Source organism: Vipera berus (assembly GCF_964194415.1).
Source record: "Vipera berus genome assembly, chromosome: Z".
Classification (NCBI taxonomy): Eukaryota; Metazoa; Chordata; class Lepidosauria; order Squamata; family Viperidae; genus Vipera; species Vipera berus.
In genome coordinates this window covers 45,028,726-45,049,002 of record NC_138205.1, presented here as the reverse complement: position 1 = coordinate 45,049,002, position 20,277 = coordinate 45,028,726, and the positions used below count along the sequence as shown (strand labels likewise).

At 38.8% G+C, this 20,277-nt stretch overlaps 1 protein-coding gene across 1 annotated transcript in view; it reads right to left on the bottom strand.

Moving 5' to 3' along the window:
* The window catches only part of RAPGEFL1 (Rap guanine nucleotide exchange factor like 1), an 88,650-nt gene that overhangs the window by 4,118 nt on the left and 64,255 nt on the right, over window positions 1-20,277 (bottom strand). Inside the window, exons 11-14 of the mRNA XM_081344791.1 lie at window positions 19,352-19,402; window positions 18,394-18,481; window positions 12,636-12,700; window positions 1,088-1,142 (exon numbers count right to left, since the gene is read on the bottom strand). Coding sequence (XP_081200917.1) covers window positions 1,088-1,142; window positions 12,636-12,700; window positions 18,394-18,481; window positions 19,352-19,402 — 259 coding nt within the window. The remainder of the gene's footprint in view (window positions 1-1,087; window positions 1,143-12,635; window positions 12,701-18,393; window positions 18,482-19,351; window positions 19,403-20,277) is intronic.

Genomic DNA, 20,277 nt, shown 5'->3' with positions numbered 1-20,277 from the left:
ACTTACAACAGTTCACTTAGTGACTGCTCAAAGTTACAATGGCACTGAAAAAAGTGCCCCCCTAGCCACAGCCAAGCAAGACACCTGCCTGCCTGCACAGAGGCGCTCTTCCTCCTATCCAAAGTTTTCATTGTTGTGAGCATTTCTGTTGAGGATTGGCAGTGGGCGTGGGGTGGGGTGGGGGTATGTTTGGTTTTTATTCCCCCCCCCTCTGCTGGGTGGTTGTAGCAGGTTTTGGTCACTTCACATGACCTGGGACACTGTGACTGTCATAAATATGAATCAGTTTCCAAGCATCTGAATGTAAATCACAAGACCCTGGAGATGCTGCAACATTCCAGCTGATCGGCGCTTCTTCTGGAGCCTGGCACTGATGCTGGTGCTTCCGCTGAGCCCTGATACCCTGCAGCTCCAGCCATCTCTCACTCAGGCTTGTGCGGTGCTGCCACCAGTTCAGCTTATTCCCCTCCCCCACTACCACTTTTCTAGGATGGTCACATACTACCTGCCAGGTACCCGTACCACTAGTTGAAAAGCCCTGTTCTGTATGACTAGGTCAAATAGAAAATTCTTGGTGGAAGAGTTTAGACCACTCTAGATAAGCTATGATGAGTCAGAAAGTTCAGCCTAACTGGTATTCTAAGTGTCTTTTATGGTGGAAACTTTGGAAGAAGGGAGATTTTAAATTATCTGCTCTTTGTAGTCAACTGAGCAAGGCATAACAGTCATACACCACAGTTCAACCTTAAACTATCCAGCAATCATGGTTTCACAGCTGTGCTACTCAGAGGAGGAGGTAGCAGTCTGAACAGACTCCTCCTCTTATGCCAATTATTTGCTATGACCTAGAGTGGTAGATTAATCAAAATAATGCCTCAGTACATTTGCTACAAAAAACACACCACCACAGTGGGATTTAACATATAGAGGTTCAGCTAATTATTTAAACAAAACTCAGCAGATCACAACAATAGATGGATCAGTTTAAAATTCTAGATTATTCAGATATTGTGTTTCTTCCATGTTCTGCTAAATGTCTCATAGCCAACCACACATAAATAGCCCCACTTGTGATATAAATACTTACAGAGAGGTTGACTTCGGCATTTCCTGATACTGCGTACTTTTTCTGCAACTGAATGCTGCAAAAGAAAATAGAAAGGGGAAAAGAGCACATCTACATTTTGATCATACAAAAGAATATTGGTCATATTTCATTAGTAAACAGCTAAAGTTTATAAGTAGGAAGTAAATATATATTGAATTTGCACTGTTTTTCCAACTTCATAGAGGAAGTTTGTTTGTTGGCTACATCTCCCTTCCACATTTGATAATATATATTTTTTTTGAAGAAAGTAGTTGGATTGAGGAGGTGGTTGGATTTTATTTACAAAAGGCACTAAAAAAACAAATTATCTAAGCCCTTTTTCTGTGAAGTTTTGAGCCAGTGTTTAATATGGAAACCATACTGATCATACTTGTAGATGATCTGGTGGAATTAAGTTGAGGAGGTACAACCATCCTAAATTTTCTTGCTCTTTCAGTAACTTTTAATAACATCGATCATAGTAATCCTTCTGCAGAGAGTGGGAAACATAGTGTTACGGTGAGTCTCCTCCTTTCTCCATGGCCAATTTCTGAATGAAGTTGGTGGGAAGAGAACAGTTAAGCCCAGGATGTATGGGAAGCCATAGGCTCATCATTCTTACTCCTTTTATTTAACATCTAAATGAAGCTGCTGGGTTAAGTCATCTGCTATTTTAGGTCCGATATCATCAGTATGCTGATGTGGCCAGCCCAGTGAGGGGATATATAGCAGTATCATTAGCAGAATGCTGATGATACGGTTATACATCCCCTCACTGGGCTGGCCAAATGATACTATTGAAGTCTTTCCAGTATCTGAAAGCTGTGAGAGTTTTGTGCATAATCTCAGGATCCTCCTTGACTCAAGGATCTGCTTGAAGTACAGATGGCAGTTTTGGCCAGGAGAACTTTCGCACTGGGTGAATCTATTACACCTTTTTCAGATAGGAGTCCATTCTTATGGTCTCTCACGACTTAGTAACCTCACAATGAATTTTGCAGTGCACTGAATATGGGTCTATCCTTGAAAACCATTCAGAAATTACAGATGGTACAAAATACATTAGCACAAGTGGTCAGCTATGACATGACGTGCAACATTCATGCCCCTTGAACTACACTGAATACTCCTCAGCTTCTGGGTGACAATTAAGGTGGTGATCAACATGATTAAAGATCTAGATGTCATAGGGCCTAGTTATCTGTTTCCTGGGACTTCTGCTTGCCCTGTAAGATCTGGCAGAATTAGCTTATTCCTGATTCCATAAATCAAGCAATGCCATCTAACAGGACTCAGTAAATACGCCTTCTCTGTTTGAAGACTTGCTGTCTACAACAGCATTCTTCCTGTGATTTGCCTGGGTCTAACCTTATGGCCTTTAAAAAAAAGCATTAAAAATAGTTCTTTCCCCAAGCCTTAATTTGAGTTAATCGGTGGTGGTGGGGAGCTTTTTATGTCTATTGTTGAGAGAGAATTTAATATACCTCCAGATATTGATATTCTTGGAGATTTATTTTCTTTTTTATTACTATTTTATATAAACTGCTCTTAATTTTATAATATAATCAATCCATAATTTTCAGTAGATGTAAGATTCAAGGCCTGAGTGTAAAATTCAAAAGTACATTCACGTGTTAAATCATAATGATCTTTGTAATGCCATGTTAACAAACGTATGAATAGTACAAAGAAGCAAACCCATAATATATATATATTTTCTCTCATACAGCGGGCTGCTGAATGGGATGCACTGTTTCACCAGCAGAGGGAGACTTCTACCAACATAATTGGGGCAACCCTATTGACTCCAGAATATCTATCATTTTGTCTGCTGTTTAACATACAGCTGGTTTTGCTATCAAATTGAATCACTCTCATTTTAAAGGCTCACCAAAAGATTTTGTTAAGAACCGTAACCAAGTAGGGTTTGCAAGATTTAAAATTACTTTATTAAAGAAATCTTTCATCAATTCTATGATTTTTGTGAGGAAAATAAGAGGAGGAAGGAGCATTAGTATTATTTCTGCCTTGAGTTGCATATGAAAAAAGAGGGGATAACATTTTTAAAAGAGCTGGACTTCCGGTTTGTCACGCAGCCGCTATGTACGGCTGGGAGACTTGCTGTCTCTCCCTGGTCCACTTTTGCGTTGCTGAGGGGCCCTGAAAAGGGCCTAAGGTCACCCTGAAGAGGCGACCAGGAAGGAGGGGCGCTCACTAGATTGCAGGAGAGCTGCAACTCTCCTGTTGGACCTGGCGATCCCTCCAAACCGGCGGACAAAAGGACCGGACATTATGGCTCGTCCCTAGGCTGTGAACAGCCAAAGTCACATTTTCCACCAGGCAACTCTTAAAGCAGCACGGAAGAGACTGGGTGAGATTTACCTCTTTTATACCCTAATTACTTTCTGTACCTCTTTAAGCTGCTAAGCATTTTCCCCCCTGCAGTGAGGGAAGGGGATTTCAGCCCTCCCACCAGAAAGAGTGGTGACTACATACTCAGGGACGTTTTAAACATTGAAAAAGTAACTGAATCCCAATTGGAACTTTATTTCTCAAAGCATGTGGATTGAAAGATTTTTTATTTCCTATTTTTCATTGTCTACTTCTGTTGGAAATCTGGATGCTTTCTTATAAAAAAAGAAAAAGAAAAACTGACTTCCGGTGGCTCCGCGGCGACGGAGGGAGCCTTCCCGGGCTGCCCGCGGCTCAGCTGTTGTTTTTTTCGCCCGAAACAGCGCCGATCAGCTGTTCGGGCGAATCCGAAGCCCCCTCCTCGGGAGAAGAGGAGGGGGCGAGCTCCCAGGTAGGGGTAGAGTTCTCCAGGGCCGCCTGAGCTTATGGCTTGGGCGGCTGAAGGATTGAACTCCCCCGTAGCCTGGGCTGCTCCCAGCTGGCCGTCGCCTCTGCTCCTGATTCTTGGAGCAGAGCCAGCCGTCTGCGACCACCCCTGCCTGAAGGAATGACTATGATTTAAAGGAGCAGGCAGAGCGATACAAGAGGAAATGGTAAAGAGGATTACTATGTTTTACTCTCCAGCTTGATGGACTTTTTTGGATTACAAATCTGAAGTGAAAGTGCGTCATATTTGGTAAAAGATGGCGGCTAAACCACCCCCTAAAACTCTTCGGAGTGCTGGAACTTCTCCCGTGCAACAATCATTATTGCAGGCGCTGCATCCTCCTGATGTATTGACATCAAAGGACTTACAAGATGCTCTTGAAAAACATACCCAGGTAATTTTGGAATCAATTAATATTAGATTTGCACAGATGGAGGAGAAATTGGAGAAATTGGAGGAGAGAATGGAGGAGAGGATGGAACAGAAGCTCAAAGCGATGAGGGTAGACATCTTGACTTCAGTGTGTAAAGTGGCTCGGTGTGTGGAAGAATTGGAGGAAAAGCTAGAAGACTTGACTCAAAAGAATGCTATATTAGAAGCAAAAGTATTGGAGAATGAAAATAAAATGGAAAAGGAACTGTGTCTTGCTGAATATTTCCAGATGCAGTTTGCCATTAGAATTAGAGGCTTAAAGGAGAATACTAAGGAAGATCTAAAGCAGCTGGTTTCTGAGGCTTTTGAAATAGTGTTGAAACAGCCAGCATCTGAAATAAAAGGAGGCATGGACAAAGTGTTTCGTGTGAATTCATGGATTGCCAGACAGAGGAAGTTGCCTAGAGATGTGGTGGTATATTTTGCAAAAAGGGAAACTAGAGATGAAGTTATACAAGCTGCTTATGATACTAAAGTTATGATTGCTAATCAAGAAGTTTTGGTCTTAAAAGAAATTCCTCCAAAGATTCTAAGGAGAAGGAAGGATTTTACATTTCTTGTGCAAGAGCTCAAGCAACGAGATATAAGGTTCAGATGGGAGATCCCAGTGGGGTTGATGGTGACGCACGAAGGTAAAAAGTACCGTTTGGTTACTGTGATGCAAGCGCGTGATTTCTACAATAATGTTTTAAATGCAACGCCATTAACACTTTTGGAAGCTGGAAAGGGATCTGGAGAAGGAGTGCATCAAGAGGCCGAAGATGGTCAGATAGAAGACAACGGTGTTGGAGGAGATCAAGATACAACCTCGTTGGATGAATCTATAAAACAGAGGGTGACGCGTGCTGCTGCAAAACGATCTAAGAAGAGAAAGTAGCAGGAATCGCAGAAGTCTTTGGAACTTTTACGATATAGACAAGTAGTCAAGTAGGGGAGGGGGGAAAAGATTTGGGTGTAGACGCAATATATTTCTATATTTGGTGGTTTTGTGGAAAGGGTGAGCTTTTTTGGATTAAAGTTCAAGTTTTGTTTGCAATCTTTTTTTTTTCTTTTCTTTTTTGTTGTGTTTGGAATAATTATAGATGTGGTACTGGAAGAGGAACGGTCGATTACAGAAGAGTTGACTTTAAAGTTTTTTGATTTGGGATCCTTGGTTAATTTGGAAAATTATTTGTAAGAATGTTATATCATGGAATGGATAAAATGGATGGAGTTTATTTAGGATAAGTATAGGGTTGAGAAGGGTTTTTTTTTCTTTTTCCTTTTTTTTGTTTTTAATATATGTTTAATACTATTAAGGTTTGTTCCATTCTATATAAGCTAGAGAGTGTCCTTTTCTTATTCTAGTTTTTTTTTATATATATATTTAATATTGTTAAGGTTTGTTTTATCCTATATAAGCTAGAGAGTGATGGATTTTAGAATTTATAGTTGTTAGTATATGGTTGCTTAGGTTTGCTTTTTTTTATATATATATACCTTGTATTCAGCTCTGGGAAGTAGGGGGGGGGAGGGGGGGAGGTAGGGGGGGGAGGAGGGGAGGTAGGGGGGGAGGAGGGAGGGGGAAGGGGGGTTTTTCAAGGGAAAATTGTATTTTAAAACTTTTCAATAAAAAAAAAAAAAAAGAAAAAGAAAAACTGAAAAGATTAAGACAACTTTGGGACTCAAAGGGAAACTTTAAAGGGGCCTGGCTGACTGCCCAAGGAAATAGATAAGATACATAACCTTGAGAACTTTGAAACAACAGCTGTGAAAGGCTTTGTGCTCCCTATCTAGGAAAAAAAATCTTTCTTTTGGATTTTCTAAGTGTAAAGCCTTTAGTTTAAAATACCAATATGACCAGGAACAAAATTTATTTATAGATGAGGATCAACAAACTCTTGCTATGTTAAAAACAGTAATCCAAATTCTTACCACAACCATTGAACTACTAAGAGGCTATGTGAAGAAAGAAGAAGACAGCCCAGATATGAAAGCCCAAATTTTGAGCACAACTAAAGAACCATCTATACAATAGAAAAAATGAAACATTTAAGTACAATGACAGAAGAATCTACTATTAATCAAATATTGATATTTGAAAATCCAGAAAAGACATTGACAACCTGAAAAAAGGAAAAGGTTTCTTATACAATTCAGAAGGAACTGAACAGTTGGATGAGAAGACAAACAATACAGAACAACTACGTCGATATGGAAGAATCAAGAGACAACCCACTAGACCTATAAGTCCTCTCAAAAAAATGGCGATCGGATTGTTTTGCCAACATCAATTAATATATATGATATTACAAGCAGATTGGTTCGATGACCCAAAAACAAGGACATGGAAGATGATTTGGCAAAGGTAAAAAGCTAGTATAAGACTCAAGAAGAATGGAGTTTCGACCATCTTACTGAAATCTGAAACAGAATGTACTTAAATAGATAAGATGTATATGTTGAACATAAGACATTGTTATGAACTGAGATAAAGGAAAAAATTTGGTCATTAAAATTTAGCAGTATAAATAAAATAATAAAATAATAATAAAATAATATAATTCACCTTTTTATGTGCATAAAGGTCATGTAAAGGTGAATAATGTAGATAAGCTAAAAACATTGTTGAAAGTAATAAATAGGTCTATATGGAATATTAAAAACAAAAATTATCAGTTTAAGCAAGAGATAGCAGATATAAAGAGGAAGACAGGAAGCATTAAATATTGAAATAAAAAGAAATTTTGATTACTACTTAAAAAAGAAGCAACTGAAAATTAACAAAAAGGAAGAATAGCATATTGTATCCTTGTTGACACAGAGGGTGAGAAGTTAAGTAAATGGGATGTGTATTTTGAATATTAGATTTTGTGAGGAATGGTGATAGATGAATTGGGACTATACTAAAAATCTTGGGAATGATAAATATCAAATGTTAAATCTAAATGTTAGTGGAAATTAAAATTTTAATTAAAATTAAAATCAATGTTAAATCATTGATTGTCTAAAAGATTGTATGTTAAAACAATTAGAATATGTGTAAACTAAAAACTATGGATATATGTAAGAAAGTTATTTTCTATGTGATGGATAGGATAAAACATGTCTTTTAATTTACAAATAGACAGTACATATGAAGGGAAAAAGAGAGGAAATATTTATGGCAGCTATTTGAAGTCTGTACTAATGATATCTGTATGTAATTGAATTACTATTATCCAGTCACCACATTTGTTTTTCAAATATGTGAATGTAATATCAGAAAATCAATAAAATTTGTATAATTTTTTTAAAGAGCCATGCCAATTTACATATAAGGAAAATACTTGATTAAAAATGATTGCTGACCTGCTGCAGAAAGAAACATTTTGGAATGCAGTTTTTAAAGTTCTATTTTTGTAGTATTGATAGATGAAAATAGGTAAACAGAAAGGAACTCTATTTTTCTATTAACAAAAAATTACTATTGGTTGTTGGTAAAATGTAACCCCTCAAGAAAAGCACTATATAGGGTTACTTAACTGCATTTTCATATGGTATTATAGACCTTAACATGTAACTAACTAATGTTATTAAAAGGCATAAGATTTTGTGAGCTACATTAGAGACGCAGAAGTGTAGAATTTAATTTGGGGTGAGGGAGGGGAAGACAAGTTGATTATGCAGATGAAATATGACGCAGATTATCAATTAATCATTGTAACATATGCTTGATAAGATTTTGAGATAGATCGAAACCTTTTGATGTATGTAAGTTTTTAGTAATCTCTCATTCAATTACACTGTTAAATTCTCTTTTCTACCACCCAAGGCATTCTTCTGCAGATCAAAAAGTGACTATTTTCGGGGGAAAACAGACTTAACCTTTAGCTTGATAGAAAGATGTCCTAAAAGTCTGCAGTTTATTGTTTTCAATCTATTGGTAGGTTCCTTATGGGGTTTCAAAGGAGCTCCGTAACTTTGCATAGTTCCGCCATTTTTCAAAGTTCTCACTTGTTCTCCTGTTTCACAGAAGCCTATGAATCCTATAGAAAGGTAACTTTTCCTTCCAAGCTGTTTCTGCTGACTTCACAGACCCATCCAGTTTGAATGTGTTTTTATTTTTAGCAACAATATGATGGTGGTTTGCCACTGCTTTCTTCTAAGATGTTTATTTCATTTCCCAGTTTAGCTCACAGCCATAGGGGTCTCCTGAGTACTTAACACCCTTTTTATTTTTCCCCGGAACAGCCAAGATTGTTTTTCTCAAACATTCATAATAACGTGTTCCTCTTTTTCCCTAAAACTCCTGAAATGCCAACCTGTTAAAAATGGCCAAAAGCAACTTCACACAAAAAGACGACAAGTTCTTTTGGATAAACAGGCTTGTTGGAAATATGTTATACGAATAATTGCAGAACTTTTCTTTTTAACGATTGGAAAAGATGAATGCCCAGCCTACAAATAATTCTGCATTTCACACGATGCACAATTAGGCCAGAGGAAGAGGATGAGGTCATAAAAAAAACTAGGGCTTCACTGACTAAGATGCAGCTTCGTCTCCCCTACGACCACCACCACCTCTGTCTCCTCTTCTCCAGAGATTAGAAAATCTGGGCCAACTCTGGCACTGAACACGTCTCTCTCACACATGCACATTTGTCTGTTAACAAGGAGAGCTGCTGGAGCTTCTGAAAAACTGTTGCCATGGTAACTCCACTGTCCCACTGAGCTAGACACTGAACGGAGGAGTCACCCCTAGATAATCTCCCTGGGGCAGGGGGGAGATGCAGGAGGGAAGGGGATTTGAGCCCTCCCACCCTTCCACTGTCAGACTGCATTTGCTCAGCCTTGCTGGAGGCTAAAGTCAACCATTCCTACTCTTCCCCAGTCCTACAGCAGGGACCAAAATAACGCTGAGTGTTTCTTGCAATTCGTTGTATCCTAGCATGGTGAGCAGTCTCAGCAGGAAAGGAAAAGCAGAAAAAGATGGGTTCTGAGGCAGAAAATTAGAACAGCATTAGCCTCCAGCATCCTTTTCTTCTTATGCCTTTACAGCAGAGAAAAGGCTTTTGGGCTCGCTATACAATAAACCTATATGCCTTTGGCATAGGAGGTGGAAGGGATTTTCTCTGGGTAAACTATTCAGGGAGTGGACTAACCCCTCCTCCTTCCTAAAACTCAGTCATCTCTGCTAGACCTTCATTTACTCTGCACATCTTAAAAATATTTTGCAAAGCAGTGTTCTGTACCAGCCTGCTACCGGCCCTGCAGAAAAGGCAGGGACAACCCCTTTAGAAACGGCAAGAGGCTGGAATTACGCCTGCCAAATTTATTCACATAAAACAGAGTAAGACAAGACACCAACCATAAAACACGAGCTAAGAAGCAGGAACAATCCAAGCGGTTGCGTTCAGCAAACCAGCCCTCCCACACATTCCCCTTAAATACAGTTCAGGGCGTGGCCTCTCTGTGCCTCCTTCCGAGGTGCCCCATTGCCTTCCTCTGTTTACTCCTGACTGACTGCCTCCTGCGTCGGGCGTCCTTGAACAGGGCCAGCTGTGGGTCATCTTCATCCACGCTGTCAGGCTCACACAGCTGGGTCTGCATCGTGACCAGATGAGAGGGGCCTTGCTGGGGGCTCTCATCAAGCTGTCCAATCCCCTCAGCAAGCTCTTCAACACCCCCCTCCTCCTCCTCTGAGTCATCCGACCCAACTGCCGAACCCACAGGCTGACCCTGAATCACAACAAGCAGCCCCAGATCTTCAGATGTCACTTTGGACATTAAATGTTATGGAAGTTGAGTCATCATATGGACCCAGCAATCTGTAAATCTGACCAGCATGGCCTGGTACAAATACCAAGGACTCAGTCGTCTGCCCTGGGCTAATCAAAAGAGCAAAGTCCTCTGTCCAAAGCATTTCAACTCCAGGTCAGGCTATTGACATTGAGAAACCTGACACAGAAAACCCACAACAATTTCTACTTTGTCACATATCATCCCTGAAGCTCCTTACTTTCTTTATTCCCTCTATTTTGCAACTGGGGAAAATTTCAGGGAAATTATTATAGCCAGCCCATCTCACAAGGTTATTGTGGTGGGGGTGGGGAAGAAGACAAGGAAGGAGTATTAGCTATGTTCACCACCTTGAATTACTTATAAGGTATCCGAGGAACCATCTCACCCTGATGGGACTTTTGCCTCATTTGTTCCAATGGAAAGGGCCTACTTTGGATCCCAAAGAATTTTGGCTGGTGAGGTCCAGGAAAAGAGTCTTTTCAGCTGTGGCTCCCACCCTCTGAAATATTCTGTTGGAAATGTGAGATCCACCTTCACACTCTGGCCTCCCAGAAAAGCCTGAAAACTTGGCTCTGTCACTTGGTTTGGGGCCCCGACAGAGATCTCCCATGCTGAAATGGCTGATGGGTAGAGAGGATTCCTACCCTAAGACTGTCCTCTGTGTTGGTTTTTAGTTTTTTTTTCTTTAATTCCTCTAATTATAATTGTCTTGTAGGACTTTTCCACTTTTTATCAAACTGTAAGCTGCCCTGAGTTGCTGTATCAGTGAAATGGATGGTATAAAAATTTAATAAATAAATAAGATAAAATAAAAGCAGGATAAAAATCTATTAATAAATCTAATTGCATATACTGAACTGGAAAGATACTTGTGCCTAGCTGTACATATAACTGTACACATGTGAGTTTCCATATCAGGGAAAAATCGGCATTACAGACTGTCCCCTGCCTATCGGCTTTGTTCCTGCAGGTGCAGGGAACAGGCAATGCTTATAGGAAGCTGATGTCATTTCAGAGATGTCAGCAGGGGATGGGATTCAACCAGCACACTCACATGGTAAGTGTTTTATGTTGAAGAGTGCCTGAATGGAGCTAATTCAAGAGGCCATCTGGGCACAGCACATCCTCTTTTCTCTCCCCAAATGCAAAAGCTGAAATCTAGACTTCTTTTCCTGGAGGAAAAGGGGCACAGGAAACCTATGCATAAATGCATAGGTATGGGTGCCCAGTCATCACCTTATGCACTGTTTGCCATGTCATCTGTTATAGCAGGGAAATGCTCCTCTGAATTGTTCAACATTGTAGGTTAATATTTTTAATTATAACTTAAAGGAAATGAACAAAAAGTTTGCTTTTATAATAGTGCAAAGAGGTTATTGCAAAGTAAATGAGTATAAAATACAGCAGCACAAGATTTTTTTTAGCTATGTGTGAAGATGAGTATGTGCTTGTATCTGTGAAGGAGAGAAATCACACAAGTGATGTCTAGTGTAATAATGAAGTTGCAAATGCTTCACAGCTTTGAATGTGAGCTCTTGGAAGGAACATAGCTTGGTGACAAAGCATTTGTTTTGCATACAAAATGTTTTGAGATCAAGTTTCAGATAGGACTCAAAATCTTATCCTCACCTGAAAAACCACTGACAGTCATGTTGATAATTCCAGTCTAAACAGATCAGTGATAAGTCAGATTGCAAATCTGAAATGTATCTCTTTTTTCTGGCACTGGATATAAGTGAAATAATTTTATCCCAGTAAAAATTGAAACAGTTTTTAGTTTGAAAGAATTTTATTCCAATGAAGTAGGTGAAAGAAATATCCCTGTTTAAATGATTCCAAAGCTTATAGAATCAGAAATTTCTCAGCAGCATTTTGCTGGTAGGAAAAGCTCAGTCTTTCCCTTCAGAATCTTTATAGAATGGGCTAGGGAAAAAAGGCACATAGAAATAAGATTTTCTTCTTTGTCTTATCTGTCACTTCATCTTAGTTCAGTGCATAAGCAAGTCCCACGTAATTTAGGAATCAGTGTACCTGCCAGTGGCAGTAACACTATGATTGTGATTTAAAAAAAACTAGCACAGATTTGGCAAGAAATAGAAACAACAATCTTGCAGGTGCTTTCTTCATATTTATCATGGAGGCAAATCATCAAGAGAGAGTGCCAAATCATACAGCATCTTCTTTGGCCTTTCATTGCATACAGTTTTTATATTCTCACAAATGGCAAATTATATAGAGTTCCAATTGGACATTTAGCATGCATTCACCCCGTTACTTTACAACCATCTGAATTAATACATCATTTTACAATTTTTCTGATGCTTTAAAATTGCATTTCCTTATGGAGACTCACTAATTTTTGTTTTAAGGGCCCCCTAGGAGAAGATGGACTAGACACACTTTAGATTTATTCCCTTTTTATGACATAATTATTCCCATTTTGCAAACTGGGAAATTAAAGTCACTATGAAGTACAGTAAAGAAAGTTGAGAATTATTTCATATAGATTCTTACCAGTTTCTCTACATTGACTAATCCATCCACTAAGGTTTTGCTAGCTTCATGTAAAAATGTCAAGTCTGAGAAGACAAAAGGGAAAAAGAAAGAGGAAAAGTAAGTTAAGAAAAGGATGAAAAGCAACAATTCATTTCTATTTTTTTAAAAAATATTACTAATAATCAAATAATCCTTCTCTACTGCGATTGTAGCAAGTTAGAAGAAAACCCTCTATGCTCCATGGCAGATTTATTAATTCTGCTAATAGCTCAATGTCTGTTATTCAGATGGAATTATATGCATGTATAAGAAAAACATCTGAGTAGTGATGATAAAGAATGAGAATCTTGCTATTTCCAGGAGACTGTGTATCAGAATTGGAAAACAAGTTTTGTCTTTAAAACACTAGCACAAATAGATTTTCTATTTGAAAATATTCATACGCATTTGAGAAAAGTAATAGTTTTGTTGATAACTAAAATAACACTAAACTTTCCCCTGAATAGATTCTGCTTCTTGAACATCTTGGAGTAACTAAGTACTCTCTAGATGTGTTCAAATTAAACTCCATACAAAGTCCTTGATTTATGACCACAATTGAGCCAAAAATTTCTGTTACTAAGGCAATTGTTAAGTGAGTTTTGTCCCATTTTCTGACGTTTCTTGCCACAATTGTTAAGTGAATCATTGCAGTTGTTAAATTAATAACATGGTTGTTAAATGGTTTCCCCATTGACTTTGCTTGTCAGAAGGTCTCAAAAGTTGTTCACATGACCTCCAGGATACTGCAATTGTCATAAATATGAGTCATTTGCCAAGTGTCTGAATTTTGATCACATGGCCATGGGGATACTGCAATGGACATAAATGTACAAAAATAATCATAACTGACTTTTTCCACTGCCGTTGTAACCTTGACTGGTCACTAAATGAACTGTTGTAAATCAAGGACTACCCATAATTTCTCAGTCACCACAATAAAGGTCATTATGGCAGACTAATGAGAAAGGGCTTTTTAGACCATTGTATTATTATTGTTCTAAATATCCTTACTTCAAAATTAAGCTTAAAATTAGATTTTCTGAGAACTGTTCTGTATAGCAGACTTAAGATGCTGTCTCCCATGCTAAAACAGTTAAACCTTAAGGAGCTGTACAAGCAATTACATGTAGTTCTCAACTTATGATCACAATTGATCCCAAAATTTCTGTTACTAAGCAAGGCAGTTATTGGTGTTTTATTCCATTTTATGATCTTTTTTGCAACAGTTATTAAGTAAATCATTGCAGTTGTTAAGTGAATCGTGTGGCCATTAAGAAAATCTGGTTTCTCCCATTGACTTTGCTTGTTGGAAGCTGACTAGGAAGGTTACAAATGGTAATCACATGATCCATGGACATACTATCATAAATACATGCCAGCTGAATTTTGATCATATGACCATGGGGCTATTGCAATGGTCATAAGTGTGAAAACCATCCATAAGTCACTTTTTTTCAGTGCTGTTGTAACTTTGAATGGTCACTAAATGAATCCTTGTAAGAAAAGGACTATATGTAATCTTTGCTAACCAGTTAACAAACGTATGTAGGAAGCATACCACAGTAGTAATAGGAGACTTCAACTATCCAGATATCAACTGGGAGACAAACTCTGCAATGAGTGGGAGATAAAACAGATTCCTAACCAACCTAGCCAACAACTTTGTCACCCAAAAGGTGGAGAAGAAAACTAGACACAAAGCTATACTGGACTTAATCTCTACAAATAGAGAAGAAGTGATAGAGGGAATTGAAATTGCCAGAACCTTGGGTGAAAGTGACCACGTCATACTGGAATTTAACATAATGCAAACACTAGCAATAGAAAACAATCCAACCAGTGTCTTACACTTCAAAAGAGCTGACTTTAACAAACTCAGAGAAAACCTAGGAAAAATCCCATGGATGAAAATCCTAAATGGGAAAACAACTCAGGAAGCATGGAAAACCCTGAAAAACGCGATCATAAAAGCCCAGACCAGCACAATACCATTGAGAAGGTAAAACAAGAAATTGAAGAAAAAAACAGCATGGCTGCACAAAGATCTCTCTGACAAACTGAAAGACAAAAAGGACAAATACAAAAAATGGGAAGAGGGGCACATAACTAAGGCCGATTATCAACAGACAGCCAGAACTTGCAAAGATGAAGTCAGGAAAGCAAAAGCTCAGAACGAACAAAGACTTGCAACAGAAATCAAGGATAATAAAAAAAGTTTCTTCCAACATATTAACAACAAGAAAAAAGTCAAAGAAACTGTAGGCCCATTAAAGAGAGAATATGCCAAGGAAATAACAGGCAACAGGGAGAAAGCAGAGCTGCTTAACTCATACTTTGCATCAGTCTTCACACAAAAAGAAACTATAGCCCAACATACCAAAAAAACCACTGCAAAAGACATACTAGAAACAAAATAAGCAAGAAAATGGTAAGAGAACACCTATCAGACCTTGACAAATATAAATCACTGGGACCCGACAGTTTACATCCCAGAGTTCTGAAAGAGCTGGCAGATGTTATCTCAGAACAGTTGCACCACATCTTTCATAAATCCTGGAGCACCAGGGAAGTACCTTAGGATTGGAAAAGGGATGATGTGGTTCCCCTCTTGAAGAAAGAAAGAAAACGGATGCAGGAAACTACATACTAATCCAGGGCTTTTCAACCTTTTCACCCATTGTACCACTTTTAGGATATGGCAACATCCAAGTACCACCAGTCGCCTAGCTCCAGCCATCTCTCACTCAGGCTTGTCTGGTGCTGCCACCGGTTCAGCTTATTCCCCTCCCCCGCTACTTTTCTAGGATGGTTGCGTACCACCTTCCAGGTGACAATGTACTGCAGGTGGTACCCGTACCACTGGTTGAAAAGCCCTGGACTAATCCATTTAATATCAATAAATTATCCTAGAAAAGATAATCAAAAACCAGATGTGCGAACAGCTAGAAGCAAACCAAGTCATAACTAGTAGCCAGCACGGGTTTGTTAAAAACAGATCATGCCAAATCAATCTTATTTCATTCTTTGATAAAGTGACTAAACTAGTAGACCAGCGAAATTCTGTGGACATAGTATACTTAGATTTCAGCAATACATTTGATAAAGTAGACCACAACCTATTCCTTAGTAAGCTAGAAAAAGGTGGACAACATCATCACTAGATGGATCTGTAGCTGCCTGACAAACCATACTCAGAAGTAAGCAGTGGGATACCACAAGGTTCCATCTTAGGCCCAGTATCTTCATAAATGACTTAGATGAGGGAATTGAAGGGGAACCCACCAAATTTGCAGATGATCCTGAGAAGACAAACTCAGGATCCAAAAAGATCTTGACAAACGTGAACAATGGGCCCTTATCCAAGAAAATGAGTTTCAATGTGGAGAAAAGCAAAGTTTTACATTTAGGCAGGAAAAACCAAAGGTATAAATACAGATTGGGCGAGACCTGACTAAAAACAGCAATTGTGAGAGGTATCTTGGAGTCCTAGTGGATGATCACTTGACTGTGAGCCAGCAATGTGCAGTAGCAACCAAAAAACCTAATACAATCCTGGGTTGTATAAACAGAGGCATAGAATCAAGATCATGTGAAGTATTAGTACCGCTTTATAAAACTCTAGTAAGACCACACCTGGAATACTGCAGCCAATTTTGGTCACCATATCACAAAAAACAATAAGTCTTTATTGATTAGCCCTTGGGCCATATCAAAGTGCAAAGTTCCAGCAACAAATTGTTACTAAAATTTGATAAAGGCAATTTAAAATGGAATTTGATAAAATACAATTTAAAATGGAATTTGATAAAATACAATTTAAAATGGAATTAAAATAAAATACAATTTAAGATGGAATTAAAATAAAATACAATTTAAGATGAAATAGTAATAAAATACAATCTAAAATGAAATTGTAATAATGTACAATAATTTAAGATATAGATAAAATATGATAACATTATATTTCGGAGTCGCCCTTGCAATCTACCCCAATCATTCCCACATATGCAGATCTCAACCGGATCATTTTGATGTCACAAAAAAGATTATGAGAGTTTGGAAAAAAATCAGAGAAGAGCAACTAAGATGATCAAAGGCCTGGAGACTAAAACATACAAAGAACGGCTGCAAGACTTGGATTTGGCTAATCTAAAGGAAAGAAGAAATAGGGGAGACATGATAGCAGTATTCCAGTATCTGAGGGGCTGCCACAAGTAAGAGGGGGTCACGTTGTTCACCAGAGCACCAGAGGGAAGGACAAGAAATAATGGTTGGAAACTGATCAAAGAGAGAAGCAACCTGGAATTAAGGAGAAACTTCCTGACAGTGAGGACAATCAACTAGTGAAACAGCTTGCCTCCAGAAATCATGGGTACTCCATCACTGGAAATTTTTAAGAAGAGACTAGAGCAGGGGTCAGCAACCTGAAACAGTGAAAGAGCCACTCGGAACCGGTTCCTCACAAAAAGCAAAACTGGGAGCCGCAAAAAATGTGTGTGCATGTGCAGAACAGGGTTTGACTGAAGAGTGGAGCCAAGGCGAGATATGCACCTACCCTGCATATTTGAATTGATTGGTTGAACTTTTTTAGTCCCACTTTTTTTTTTGGACTGCACATGGCAGAGGACTGGGAGCCGCAGGAGACGGCTGAAAGAGCCGTATGCGGCTCCGGAGCCGCGGGTTGCAGACCTGTGGACTAGACAATCACCTGTCTGAAACAGTATAGGTTCTCCTGCTTGAGCAGGGGGCTGGACTAGAAGACTTCCAAGGTCCCTTCCAGCTCTATTCTATTCTGATCTAGATTTCTACCCAATCTAAAATTGGCAATAATGTTGGTCAGGTGTTCTGTCTGATGGTGATTATCACATTTGCCAACTGCTGGATTCCCTTGCTTCTTTACCTCTCCCAGTCTTGCTGGAAAAATGTGCCAATTGATTTTCTTTCTGTCTCTGCATTAGCTTCAGGACATCTGGTTTCCATTGAAATTCCTCCTGGCACCTTCCTGTTCAATATGTCCACAGGTGGGCAGGAACAAAAAGAAGGAACACCACCATTCTTAACAGGCAAAATTCTCGTCAATTTTGGTTGGTTATAAAAAAAATCCAACATTTCACTCCTCTGCCAGTGGGAAGGAGGAGCAGGGAGGAATTCAAGGAACTGGCCCTCTCTGACTAGCTGTTGCTTCCCCCGACTGCTGCAATCCTATTCCATAGGTAAATAAGTATTGGTGTTTTCTCAAGCACAAGGCAATTCAGGCTTTGCATGAGCATGCTCCTCTCTAACCATGAAGAGATTGTGAAAATGGCCATTTAGGGCAACAGCTAATAACTAGAGAGGAGTGGGTGACACCAGGAGCTTCATACAACAACTAATAGAAGGAGACATTGCCTAGAGAAGGGTAGGCTGGGGAATTCTGGAAGTTAAAATTCACAAGTCTTAAATTTGTGAAGATTGGACATCTCTGGCCTAGGCTGATTAAAGAGTAATAGGGAAGGCTCAGCGCTAAACCTCTGCCAGGACAAACTGAAAAACACTACTTTTTAAAATAGGGCAGAAAAGTACAATGGTAAACTGCTTCGATGTTGGGAGAATGACAAGCTGAGGGTGATATCATCCAGTCAAGTCTTGTCAATGTGACCCAGTTAGTAGGTTTTGCAGAAGACTCTTAAGACAGTTTTCCATACATTCCAGTTTGAGAAAAGCAAGGACTTTGTATCCATCAAGTATCACTAACCTTTTAGGATGAGGGGCACAAAGGGGATAATGGGAGGTTTCATCCTAGACAGGACTTCTCTGTAGCTTTTATGATTCCTACAGGGATCCTAAAATGCAAAAGAGAAATGAAAAACTCAATATTATCTGTGATAAAAGCAGAGAGAGAATCAACTACGGTCATTCCTCTACCCCCAACCCCCATTTTTAAGTTAGGCAAAACCATGGATATATCCAATTAAATGTGTTAAATATGAATCCTTGATGAGGCTAGGAGGCTCAAAATCATTCTAATCATCACAAAAACTGTTTGAATTAGGCAAATTTAGGATTACTTTGAAAAGTAGGAGAGAAGGAAAAAAGAGAAAATCTTTTTTTTAATGTGGACCTTAGGGTAAAAAACTATTTTTCCCCCCCAAAATTTATATCAAAATGTTAAAAGAGATTCCAGGCAACATTCTTGGCCTATACTTATTTCATGCTAGCTGACAGCAAAAATCTGCAAATATTAAAAATTCTGCCATAGCTCAATAGGTGAGATTAAAATAATGGATCTGTTTTTCAGGTAAAATGTCCACCACAGCCATTTGTTTCTAGAAGATCCTCAGTAAGCTTCCAAGAAAATCCAGAGATTCCCTGGGACACTGTTTATTAACCACTGTATTAAGAAAAGAAACACATCAATGACTGCTAGAAAACATTAGAAGAGAGGGTTTTCAACATCTAAACTGAACTTATCAGTGGGAAAAGATTTATCCTAATTGCTGGAAGTGAAATAGCCTAAAATCTAGATTTTTTTTCTAGTTTTGATTTAGGACACAAGAGGGAAAAAAAGAATTCAGGGCTGATTATAAAGTGGGATTAAAATAAAATAATAAAATATTTGAAATGGATGCTCTTGTGCTTGCATTGCACACTTTTAGTTCCTTTTAGTCACACTTTTTACCAGCTCTTTTATAAAGAAAATATGAATGATTTACCGTGAGGTTTTCAAATTTACGAAACAAGTTCTTAAATTTGCCTGGAAGCTTCTGGAAGAAAAACAGAGTAATAGAGATATAAACAGTTCTAAATGTACACAATGGTTTAAAAATGATCAGTTGAAAGCAGAGTTTATCCTGTTCAGTTTGTCCTCAGTGATGGATGTGGGGTAATCTATCCAGACAAAAGGCTGCTAAGCACTGTGGAAAACGTGCAGATGTTGACTGAAAGTAAATTGAGCAAGCTACAATTTAAAGAGGAGAAAGGCGTGTCTCCCAACATTTTCCTTTCCAACTGCTTTTACAAAAAATAATTTCTCCATGAGGAGGTCATACTGTAAGTGACAGAAGTGCCCCAGTTTAGAAGCTATATACAGCTTCTGAGAAGCAGTTGAGAAAAACGAATGACCACATTGAGGCTTACATTAATCCCTGGTTTAATGGAATTCATTGTAAAATGAAAAGTGAAGCACAAACTCATCTTCTCCTTATTTCCAGGTGTTCCATTTGAGACTTCAGATAAGGGAAAGTAGTTAAACAGGCAAACCTGTTCAAAAAATCAAACTGAGAATTTATGCTGATTTCTAATGTTTTCTTAGATCTGCTTTTCCAATGAATGTTAGACTGCATCTTACAACTAGAACCATCTAACATGGCCAATTGCCTAGCAAGGACCATAAGAAAACTTGAGGAACCATCTTACCCTGAAGGGACTGGCTCACCCCACCCATGCCGGCAGAGGGGGCATTCTGCAGATCCTGTCAGTCGAGGAATTTTGGTTGGCGGAATTCAGGAAAAGTGTCTTCTCTGCTGTGGCTCCTGCCCTTTGGAATATCATACCCTCTGAGGTGAGATCGGCTCCCACCCTTCTGACCTTTCGCAAGAGCCTTAAGACCTGGTTCTGCCAGATGGCATGTGGCCCCAAT